This window comes from Anas acuta, unplaced genomic scaffold, assembly GCF_963932015.1.
Source record: "Anas acuta unplaced genomic scaffold, bAnaAcu1.1 SCAFFOLD_354, whole genome shotgun sequence".
Lineage (NCBI taxonomy): Eukaryota > Metazoa > Chordata > Aves > Anseriformes > Anatidae > Anas > Anas acuta.
Window position 1 is genome coordinate 1,227 of NW_027076048.1, and position 11,427 is coordinate 12,653.

General features: G+C 60.2%; 1 protein-coding gene across 2 annotated transcripts; it reads right to left on the reverse strand.

Annotated features, from left to right (window-relative positions):
* Positions 1 to 1,273: 1,273 nt before the first annotated feature.
* Positions 1,274 to 11,408, reverse strand: PPP4C (protein phosphatase 4 catalytic subunit). Of its 2 annotated transcripts, XR_011091558.1 has the most exons (10): positions 11,258 to 11,408; positions 8,757 to 8,856; positions 8,590 to 8,641; positions 8,398 to 8,448; positions 6,584 to 6,685; positions 6,326 to 6,499; positions 4,528 to 4,654; positions 3,801 to 3,990; positions 2,134 to 2,481; positions 1,274 to 1,988 (listed from the first exon to the last, which is right to left on the reverse strand). XR_011091558.1 is itself a non-coding variant. In XM_068668377.1 (9 exons), the coding sequence occupies exons 2-9, from the start codon at positions 8,852 to 8,854 to the stop codon at positions 2,352 to 2,354; spliced, it is 924 nt and encodes a 307-aa protein (XP_068524478.1). In that variant the 5' UTR covers positions 8,855 to 8,856; positions 11,258 to 11,408; the 3' UTR covers positions 2,097 to 2,351. The 2 variants fall into 2 exon arrangements, 1 of the variants encoding a protein (XP_068524478.1); XM_068668377.1 differs by lacking the exon at positions 1,274 to 1,988 and having other exon boundaries at positions 2,097 to 2,481.
* Between the last annotated feature and the right edge of the window lie 19 nt (positions 11,409 to 11,427).

Below are 11,427 nucleotides of genomic sequence, written 5' to 3' on the forward strand. Positions count from 1 at the left end.
CAATGGGGGCACAGGAGGGGGTGGGGGCGTCCCCCTATAGACCCTGTAACCCCTCCTGCCCCAATACGATCCTCAAAGACTGCAACCCCTAGAGCTGCCCCAAATTCCCCTATAACCCACGTGACCTCTACAGACCCCCCCCAAAGCCCCTATAGCCCATGTGACTCCCCCCATACACCCCCACATCCCTTATAGGCCATGTGACCCCTATAGCCCCCCTAATCCCCTATAGCTCCCCCAAATCCCCTATAACCCACGTGACCCCTATCACCCCCCTAATCCCCTATAGCTCCCCAATCCCTTACAGCCGCCCCTAATCCTCTGTAGTCCCAATCCCCTATAGCCCTAATCACCCAGATCCCCCCAATTCCCCCAGAGCCCCCACGTGACCCCTAGAACTCCCCCAAATCCCCTATAGCACAGGTGACCTCTAGAGCCCCCCCTAATCCCCTATAGCCCCCACACAACCCCTACCACCCCAAATCCTCTATAACCCCCCTAATCCCCTATAACCCCCCCAAATCCCCTGTAGCCCCCACACAACCTCTACAGCCCCCCCAAATCCCCTATAGTCCCCCCAACTCCCTACAACCCTCCCAAATCCCCTATAGCCCCCCCAAATCCCCTATAACCCCCCTAATCCCCTATAGCCCCCACACAACCTCTACAACCCCCCCAAATCCCCTATAGACCCCCTAATCCCCTATAACTCCCCCAAATCCCCTATAGCCCCCACACAACCCCTACAACCCCCCCAAATCCTCTATAGCCCCCCTAATCCCCTATAACCCCCCAAATCCCTATAACCCCCCCAATCCCCTATAACCCCCCCAATCCCCTACAACCCCCCCAAATCCCCTATAGCCCCCCCAAATCCCCTACAACCCCCCTAACCCCCTAATGCCCCCACACAACCCCTATAACCCCCCCAATCCCCTATAACCCCCCCAATCCCCTATAGCCCCCCTAATCCCCTAATGCCCCCACACAACCCCTACAACCCCCCCAAATACCCTACAGCCCCCCCAAATCCCCTACAACCCCCCCAATCCCCTATAAACCCCCCTAATCCCCTATAACCCCCCCAAATCCCCTATAACCTCCCCAAATCCCATATAACCCCCCCCAAATCCCCTATAGCCCCCGTAATCCCCTATAACCCCCCCAAATCCCCTATAGCCCCCCCAATCCCCTACAACCCCCCCAAATCCCCTATACACGTGCCCCCTATAGCCCCCCCCCCAGCATCGTTTCTCATTTTGGGGCGTTTCGGTCAGTTTTTGGTGTCGTTTTTTATCTAAAAGGAGCAGACGCAGCGCCGCTTGGAAAAGGAACCAAAAAAACAAACAAAAAAAACGAGAAAAGAACAAAAAAAAAAGAAAATTGCGCCCCGATGCCCCCCCCACACCCCAAAAAATGCATCGGGGGGGTCCCCGAGGTGTCCCCAAAAGGAGGGGGGGCCCCAAAAGTCACGGGGGGGTCCCCAAAAGGGCCATAAAGGGGATGGGGAGGTCCCAAAAGTCACAGGAGGGGGCCCCAAAAGGGTGGGGGGGTCCCCAAAATGGCCATAAAGGGGGTGGGGGGGTCCCTAAAGGGGTGGGGGGGTCCCAAAAGGGCCATGAAGAGGATGGGGGGGCCCCAAAAGTCATGGGGGGGGGTCCCTAAAAAATCACAGGGGGGGGTCCCCAAAAGGGCCATGAGGAAGACGGGGGGGTCCCTAATGGGTAGGGGGGGGCCCTAAAGGACGTGGGGGGGTCTCCAAAATGGCCATAAAGGGGACGGGGGGGGGCCCTAAATGGGATGAGGGGTCCCCAAATGGGGCCATTAAGGGGATGGGGAGACCCTAAATGGCGGGGGGGGGGCCCTAAATGGGATGTGGGGGTCCCAAAAAAGATGGGGGGTCCCCAAAAGGGCCATTAAGGGGCCGGGGGGGGTCCCCAAAATGGCCATTAAGGGGACAGGGGGAACCCAAAAGGGATGGGGGGGCCCTAAATGGGATGTGGGGGTCCCAAAAAAGATGGGGGGGTCCCCAAAAGGACCATAAAGGGAATGGGGAAACCCTAAATGGCAGGGGGGGGGTCTCTAAAGGGGCCGGGGGGGTTCCCAAAATGGCCATTAAGGGGACAGGGGGACCCCAAAAAGGGATGGGGGGGGTCCCAAATTGGGCCAGGGGGGCCCCCACCTCCCTTGGGACCCTGGAGGGTGACCCCTGGGGACGGGGCGGTGGCATGCGCCCCGCGTCACCCAGCGCCCCCGGGGGGGGGGGGGGCCCAAATTGGGGACGGGGGACACGGGGGGGGGGGGGCCCGGGGGGGGTCCCAGGGGGTCCCGGGGGGGGTCGCAGGGGGGGGTCACAGGAAGTAGTCGGCCACCGGCTTCTTGGAGGGGATGCCCCGCGTCTCCTGCGGCGCCGCCTCGAAGATGATGAACTCCTTCTGCAGGTGCTCGTCCAGCTCCAGGATGGCCGCCACGTTCCCGCACCTGTGTCGTTAGCGTGTCATTAGCATGTAATTAGCATGTTGTTAGCGTGTCGTTAGCGTGTGGGGCCCCCCCGAGTGGGTTTGGGGGTCTGGCTTCGTGGTGGGGTGGCCCAGTTGGAGAGGAGCTCAGGGAGTTGTGCTAGCACTGTGTGCTCTTAGCGTGTTCTTAGCATGATCTTGGCATGTTCTTAGCGTGTTCTTAGCGTGTTGGGGCTCCCCTTTAAGTGTAGTCAGAGACCGGCCCCATGATGGGGACGACCCCATCATGGTGTCACTCGGAGCCCTCTGGGGTCCCCCAACCCCACCACATGTCCCTGTGCCCCTTCACATGTCCTTAGCATGTTCTTAGCATGTCCTTAGCATGTTTTGGTCACCAATAAAGTAATTAAGAGCAGCTGGAGATTAACTCCATAATGGGGACGACCCCATCGTGGTGTCACTCGGAGCCCTCTGGTCCCCCAACCCCACTACGGACCCCTGTGCCCTTTAACGTGACCTTAGCATGTTCTTAGCATGTCCTTGGCATGTCACTAGCATGTTGGGACTATTCTCCATGACAAGTTGGAGTCTGATCCCATTGATGGGACCGGTCCCACCAAGCATCACCGGGAGCCCTCTGGTCCCCCAGCCCTACCACCAACTCCTGTGTCCCTTAACATAACCTTAGCATGTTCTTAGCATGTCACTAGCGTGTTGGGACCATTCTACATGACGAGTTGGAGACTGATCCCATTGATGGGACCGGTCCCACCAAGCATCACCAGGAGCCCTCTGGTCCCCCAGCCCTACCACCAACTCCTGTGTCCCTTAATATGACCTTAGCATGTTCTTAGCGTGTCTTTAGCATGTCACTAGCGTGTCGGGACCATTCTACATGACGAGTTGGAGACTGATCCCATTGATGGGACCGGTCCCACCAAGCATCACCGGGAGCCCTCTGGTCCCCCAGCCCTACCACCAACCCCTGTGTCCCTTAACATGACCTTAGCATGTTCTTAGCATGTCACTAGCATGTTGGGACTATTCTCCATGACGAGTTGAAGACTGATCCCATTGATGGGACCGGTCCCACCAAGCATCACCTGGAGCCATTTGGCACCACCAACCCCTTTGCCCCTTCACGTGTCCTTAGCATGTTCTTAGCATGTATTTAGCATGTCACTAGCATGTTGGGCCTTTCCTAAAGCAGCAGAGGGGTCGCAGCCACCACCCCACAACACACCCATCCCCACCCCAACACCTCCCACCTCTCCCACCAACCCCCCACCCCCTCGACGTGTCCTTAGCGTGTCCTTAGCGTGTCCTTGGCGTGTCGCTGACCTGTAGCAGTAGTTGGGGGCGGACCAGACGGTGAGGACGGTCTCGTTGAAGTGCCACTTGTAGCCCTCCATCACCAGCTGGTGGGCCCGGCAGATCATGTCGATGTCGTTGGAGGCGTTGAACTGGGCCACCACGTCACTGCCGAACAGGTAACCCGCGCCCCGCGGCGACACGCCCCAGCCCGTCGTGTCTGGGGGGGGGGACACACGTGTGTCAGGGCCAGGACACGCGTGTCGGGGCCAGGACATGCATGTCAGGGGCTGGGATACACGTGTCGGGGACCAGGACATGGAATAGGGTCACAGATTTGGGGTGTAGACACGTGGTGGGGGGTAGAAACGCACGTGGACATGCGTGTTGGGAGGTGACATGCGATGCACATGCGTGTTACACATGTGTCTGTGGCATGTGGACATGCCTGGGGGGTCAGACGTGTGTCATGGGGCTGAGAACAGCGTGGATTTGGGGCTGTGTGGGCAAACACGTGGCCCAAACGGGTGTCATGTGTCCACACATGTGGCTCCACGTGATGACACGCGTGTCATTGGCGTGTCACCCACGTGGGGACAACGCATGACGCACACACCCCCACCACGCGTGGCCGCAGGGAGCCCACAGCCCACCCCCTGCCCCTCCACGCCTCGTGGGGCACCCGGGGATGTCACAACACGTCCTGACATGTGATGTCATGTGATGTCACGCGATGTCACGCGTGTGCGGCGCCCACCTTCGGGGTCGGACCAGAGCAGGTCGCACATGGGGCCGTCGTGGGGCACCTCCTGCTTGCGGTCGATGGTGCGGATCTGGTCCAGGGTCTGGATGGAGGGCGAGAGGCCGCCGTGCACGCAGAAGATCTGTGGGGACACGCATGTGCTTAGCATGTTCCTAGCATGTTCTTAGCGTGTGACACAGGGCAGGGATATCCTGGTGTGGCCCCATCACGCGTGTCCCTCTCTGTGCTCATACAAGCTCTTGGTCGGTCCTTAGTGTGCTCTGCCATGCCTGGAGCATGTTTTACTGTGTTCTTAGCGTGTTCTATGTCATTCTATGCCCTTAGCATGTTCTGCCATGTCCTTAGCATGTCCCAGCGTGTTCATCTTGCCACCAGTGATAACAGGGACACCGCAAGGGGCAAAGCTGATGACCCAGGGCCCTCACACGGACCTCCTAACACCCTTCCATGTGCTTAGCATGTCCTTAGCATGTACTAGCATGTTCTTAGCATGTCCTAACACGCCATTAACACCTCCTAATGTCCCGTTTTTACTCCCAATAGCGAGAAAAACACCACAAAGGAGCGAGCTGTGGATGCAGGACCCACACACAGGCCTCCCTACTCCCCACACATGTGCTTAGCATGTGTTAGCATGACCTTAGCATGTTCTTAGCATGTCCCAGCTCACCATTACTAAACCCTAACACCAAGTTTTAATTCCAAAAACACTGGAAAGGGACCGGACTGGACACACAGGACCCTCACGTGCCTCCCCCCACCCCTCTGTGTGCACTTAGCATGTCCTTAGCGTGTCCTAGCATGTCCTTCCCATGTCCTAACTCATGCTTAGCACACCCCTACACCGAATTTTGGCCGAAATGACAAAATAAAAGACTAAAAGGGGTCAAAAGGTGGAGGCAGGGCCCTCCCCACACCCTTAACGTGTTGTGAGGTGTCCTTAGCGTGTGTAGGCGTGTTCTTAACATGTGCTGGCGTGTCCTTAGCATGTCCTAACGCATCCTCAGCACATCCTTACCCCTTCCTAACACCCAATTTCACCCCCAAAGCTGGAAGAAAGACCCCGAGGGCCCTCCCCACACCCTTAACGTGTTGTGAGGTGTCCTTAGCATGTGTAAGCGTGTTCTTAACATGTGCTGGCATGTCCTTAGCATGTCCTAATGCATCCTCAGCACATCCTTACCCCCTCCTAGCACCAGATTTCACCCCCAAAGCTGGAAGAAAGACCCCGAGGGCCCTCCCCACACCCTTAACGTGTTGTGAGGTGTCCTTAGCATGTGTAGGCGTGTTCTTAACATGTGCTGGCGTGTCCTTAGCATGTCCTAACGCATCCTCAGCACATCTTTATCTCCTCCTAACACCAAATTTCGCCCCCAAAGCTGGAAGAAAGACCCCGAGGGCCCTCCCCACGCCCTTAACGTGTTGTGAGGTGTCCTTAGCATGTTCTTAACATGTGCTGGCGTGTCCTTAGCATGTCCTAACGCATCCTTCGCACATCCTTACCCCATCCTAACACCCAATTTCGCCCCCGAAGCTGGAAGAAAGACCCCGAGGGCCCTCCCCACGCCCTTAACGTGTTGTGAGGTGTCCTTAGCATGTTCTTAACATGTGCTGGCGTGTCCTTAGCATGTCCTAACGCATCCTTCGCACATCCTTACCCCATCCTAACACCCAATTTCGCCCCCAAAGCTGGAAGAAAGACCCCGAAGGCCCCCGGCCTTCCCCCCAGGACCCCCGTGGGGGCCGCCCCGCGACCTCCCCATGTCGTTAGCGTGTCGTTAGCGTGTCGCACCTTGCCGTCGATGATGGCGGAGAGGCTGAGGTAGTCGAAGATCTCGGTGCAGTAGCGCCAGACGGTGACGGAGCCGTACTTGCGCAGGCACTCGTCGTAGAAGCCGTAGACCTGCGTGATCTGACGGCTCTCGTGGTTGCCCCGGATTAGGGTGATGCGGTCGGGGTAACGCACCTATGGGTGGGTGGGGGGTTAGCGCCCATGGGTGGGGGGCTCGGGGACCCCCGGCAGCACCCATGGGTGCCCTCACGGCCCTACCTTGAGCGCCAGCAGCAGCAGGAAGGTCTCCACGCTGTAGAAGCCCCGGTCCACGAAGTCGCCCATGAACAGGTAGTTGGTCTCGGGGACGTCCCCGCCCACCTGGGGGGGCAGATTAGGGGCAGGGGGGGGAGATTGGGGTCAGGGGGGACAGATTAGGGTCGGGGGGGTCAGGTTAGGGGCAGAGGGGAGCAGATTAGGGGGTTAGGGGGGCAGATTAAGGTCAGGGAAGGACAGATTAGGGTCACAGGGGGGCAGATTATGGTCGGGGGGGCAGATTAGGGGGTTAGAGGGGCAGATTAGGGTCGGGAAGGTCAGATTAGGGGCAAGGGGGAACAGATTAGGGTCACAGGGGGGCAGATTAGGGTCGGGGGGGCAGATTAGGGGATTAGGGGAGGCAGATTAGGGTTAGAGGAGGGCATATTAGGGTTGGGGGGCAGATTAGGGTCGTGGGGGAGGACAGATTAGGGTCACAGAGGGGCAGATTAGGGTCAGGGGGATCAGATTAGGGGAATAGGGGAGGCAGATTAGGGGCGGGGGGGCAGATTAGGGTCACAGGGGGGCAGATTAGGGGGTTAGGGGAGGCAGATTAGGGTCACAGAGGGGCAGATTAGGGTCACAGGGGGGCAGATTAGGGGGTTAGGGGAGGCAGATTAGGGTTAGAGGAGGGCATATTAGGGTTGGGGGGCAGATTGGGGCAGGGGGGGCAGATTGGAGTCGTGGGGGCAGATTAGGGGTGGGGGAGGACAGATTAGGGCCACAGAGGGGCAGATTAGGGTCGGGGGGGCAGATTAGGGGCAGGGGGAGACAGATTAGGGTCATGGGGGGCAGATTAGGGGCGGGGGGGCAGATTAGGGTCACAGGGGGCAGATTAGGGTCAGGGGGTCAGATTAGGGGCAGATTAGGGGGTTGGGGGGGCAGATTAGGGTCATGGGGGGCAAATTTGGGGCGGGAGGGGCAGATTAGGGGTATTTAGGGAGTGTCTTGGGGGAGAAGTTAGGGGTTGGGGGGCATTTAGGGGCAGATTTTGGGGGGTGGGTGAGGGGATGGGGGCATTTGGGGGGCGGGGAGCACTTCTGGGGCAGGTTGGGGGGCAATTAGGGGATGAGGGGCAATTAGGGGGTAGAGGGGGGCAATTAGGGGGCATGGGGCACTTGGGGGGCAATTAGGAGTATGGGGGAGCAATTAGGGGATATAGGGGGGCAATTAGGGGATATGGGGGCACTTGGGGGGCAATTAGGAGTATGGGGGGGCAATTAGGGGGTAGAGGGGGGCATTTATGGGGTATGGGGGCACTTGGGGGGCAATTAGGAGTATGGGGGGGCAACTAGGGGGTAGAGGGGAGCAATTAGGGGGTAGAGGGGGGCACTTGGGGGGCAATTAAGAGTATGGGGGGCAATTAGGGGGTAGAGGGGGGCAATAAGGGGGCATGGGGGCACTTGGGGGGCAATTAGGAGTATGGGGGGGGCAATTAGGGGATACACAGGGGGGCAATTAGGGGATATGGGGATCATTTATGGGGCATGGGGGCACTTGGGGGGCAATTAGGGGTATGGGGGGGCAATTAGGGGGTAGAGGGGGGCATTTATGGGGTATGGGGGCACTTGGGGGGCAATTAGGAGTATGGGGGGGCAATTAGAGGGTAGAGGGGGGCAATTAGGGGATACGCAGGTGGGTCAATTAGGGGATATAGGGTGCAATTAGGGGGCATGGGGAGCATTTATGGGGCATGGGGGCACTTGGGGGGCAATTAGGGGTATGGGGGGGGCAATTAGGGGATGAGGGGGGCAATTAGGGGGGGGCAATTAGCTCACCCTGAAGAGCTCCTTGAGGTCGTAGAACTGCCCATGGATGTCACCGCACACCTGGGGGGGGCAACAAAAAAGGGGGGGGTCACACCCCAAAACTGCCCCCCAGGGACCCCTAATTACCCCCCCAGCCCCCTAATTACCCTCTCAACCCCTTAATTACCCCCCCAGCCCATTAATTACCCCCCCCCAGCTCACCGTGACGGGCGAGTCGACGCGCTGCACGTTGCTCTCCTCCACCAGGATCTCCCTGCGGGGCAAATAACCATCAATTACCCACCCCGGGGGTGGGTTAATTACCCCCTGGGGGAGCTAATTACCCCCCGGGGGGGTTAATTAACGAGTTAATTAGCTAATTGGGGTACCTGGCCTTGGCGCAGAGCGCCTTGACCTCGCTCTCCTTGATGAGCTCGCAGCGCCGCAGCTGCTCGATCTGCCGGTCCAGGTCGCTCAGCTCCCCCATGGCTGGGGCAAAAGGGTCAGTAATTGCCCCACTGGGACCCTAATTGCCCCCCCGGGGTCCTAATTGCCCCTAGGAGGGTCCCCAATTGCCCCCAAGCCGCCCTATGGGGTCCCCAAGTGTCCCTAATTGCCTTAAAGGGGTCCTATAGGATGCCTAATTGCCCCCATGGGGGTCCCTAATTGCCCCCACAGGGTCCTAATTGCCCCAGGGGGGTCCAATTGCCCCTATGGGGGTCCCTAGTTGCCCCCAAGACACCCTATGGGGTCCCCAAGTGCCCCTTAGCGTCACTAACTGCCCTAAAGGGGACCTATAGGATAACTAATTGCCCCCAGAGGGGGCCCTAATTGCCCCCACAGGGGTCCCTAATTGCCCCAGGGGGTCTCTAATTGCCCCCATGAGGGTCCCTAATTGCCCCCAAGCTGCCCTATGGGGTCCCCAAGTGCCCCTTAGTGTCCCAAACTGCCCTAAAGGGGACCTATAGGTTCCTTAATTGCCCCCATGGGGGTTCCTAATTGCCCCAGGGGGTCTCTAATTGCCCCCACAGGGTCCTAATTGCCCCTATGAGGGTCCCTAATTGCCCCTGAGCTTCCCCATGGGGTCCTAAGCTGCCCTATGGGGTCCCTAAGTGCCCCTAATTGCCCTAAAGGGGCCGCATAGGATCCCTTATTACCCCCCCGGGGGTCCCTAATTGCCCCAGGGGGGTCCCTAATTGCCCTGGGAGGGCACTAATTACCCCTATGTGGGTCCCCAATTGCCCCCAAGCCGCCCTATGGGGTCCCCAAGTGCCCCTTAGTGTCCCTAATTCCCCTAAAGAGGCCCTATAGGATTCCTAATTGCCCCCATGGGGGTCCCCAATTGCCCCCCAGGGCCCCTAATTGCCCCCCAGCTACCCAGAGGGGAGGATCTCTGGCCCCATAACCGCCCCCCCCAGCCCCATAAATGCCCCCTCTGCCCCCATAAAGCCCCCACCTCCCCCAAAGCACCCCACAGCCCCTCCCCTGCCCCATAGCGGCCCCACAACCCCCTCCCCACCCCATAACCCACTCAGCTGCCCCACAGCAGACCCCATAACCCCCCATCATCCCCTATAACCGCCCCATAACAGCTCCACAGCCCCTTCCATGCCCCACAGCACCCCCATAGCCCCCCCATAACCACCCCTGTGCCCCACAGCTGCCCCATAACCACCCCACAGCCCCTCTTCTGTCCCATAGCCTCCCATAAGCACCCCATAGTCCCCTTCAACCACCCCATAGCAACCCCACAGCCACCCCATAACCCCTCCTGTGCCCCATAGGAGCCCCATAATCCCCCATAACCACCCTATAGCAGCCCTATAGCAGCCCCATAACCCCCCATAACCACCCCATAGCCCCTCCTGTGCCCCATAGCAGCCCCATATCCCCCCACAACCTCCCCATAACCACCCCATAGCCCATCCCATGCCCGGTATCAGCCCCATAACCACCCCACAGAAGCCCCATAACCACCCCTGTGCCCCACAGCCTCCCCACAGACCCTCCTGTGCCCCACAGCCCCCCATAACCACCCCATAGTCCCCTTCCACTGCCCCATAGCCACCCCACAGCCCCTCCCATGCCCCATAACAGCCCCATAGCCCCCCCATAACAACCCCATAGCAGCCCCATAACCACCCCATAGCCACCCCACAGCCCCTCCTGGGCCCCATAGCGCCCCATAACCACCCCATAGCAGCCCCATAACCATCCCCGTGCCCGACAGCTGCCCCATATCCCTCCACAACCTCCCCATAACCACCCTATAGCCCCTCCCATGCCCCATAACCCCCCATAACTGCCCCATAGCCACCCCACAGCCCCTCCTAGGCCCCATAGCGCCCCATAAGCACCCCATGGCCCCCCCCCAACCACCCCATAGCGGCCCCACAACCCCTCCCGTGCCCCATAGCACCCCCATAACCCCCCCCAACCACCCCATAACCACTCACTACCCCCACAACCACCCCATACCCCCCCCACAGCCCCTCTCCTGCCCCATAGCCCCCCACACCCCCCCATAACCCCCCCCCGGTGCCCCATAACTACCCCATACCCCCCCCCAACCCCCCCCAACCACCCCATAACCACCCCATAGCGGCCCCCCGGCCCCTCCCGTGCCCCATAGCACCCCCATAACCCCCCCCAACCACCCCATAACCACTCACCAGCCCCATAACCACCCCATAGCCCCCCCACAGCCCCTCTCCTGCCCCATAGCCCCCCATACCCCCCCCATAACCCCCCCCGTGCCCCATAACTACCCCATAGCCCCCCCCAGCCCCCCCCAACCACCCCATAACCACCCCATAGCGGCCCCCCGGCCCCTCCCCGTGCCCCACAGCCCCCCCCGGCCCCCCAAACCCCCCCCCGGGCCCCTCCGCACCCGGCGGCGGCTCCGCGCCCCCCCTCCGGCCGCCACCGTCCCCGCCGCCGCCGCCTCAACGTCACTTCCGGCGCGGCCCCGCCTTCAGCCCCCTCCTCCCCGGAAGTCGGGCGGAGGCCACGCCCCCAGCGCGGGCTGTATGGGGGGGGTGGTGCCTCCGCTTTAAGGGT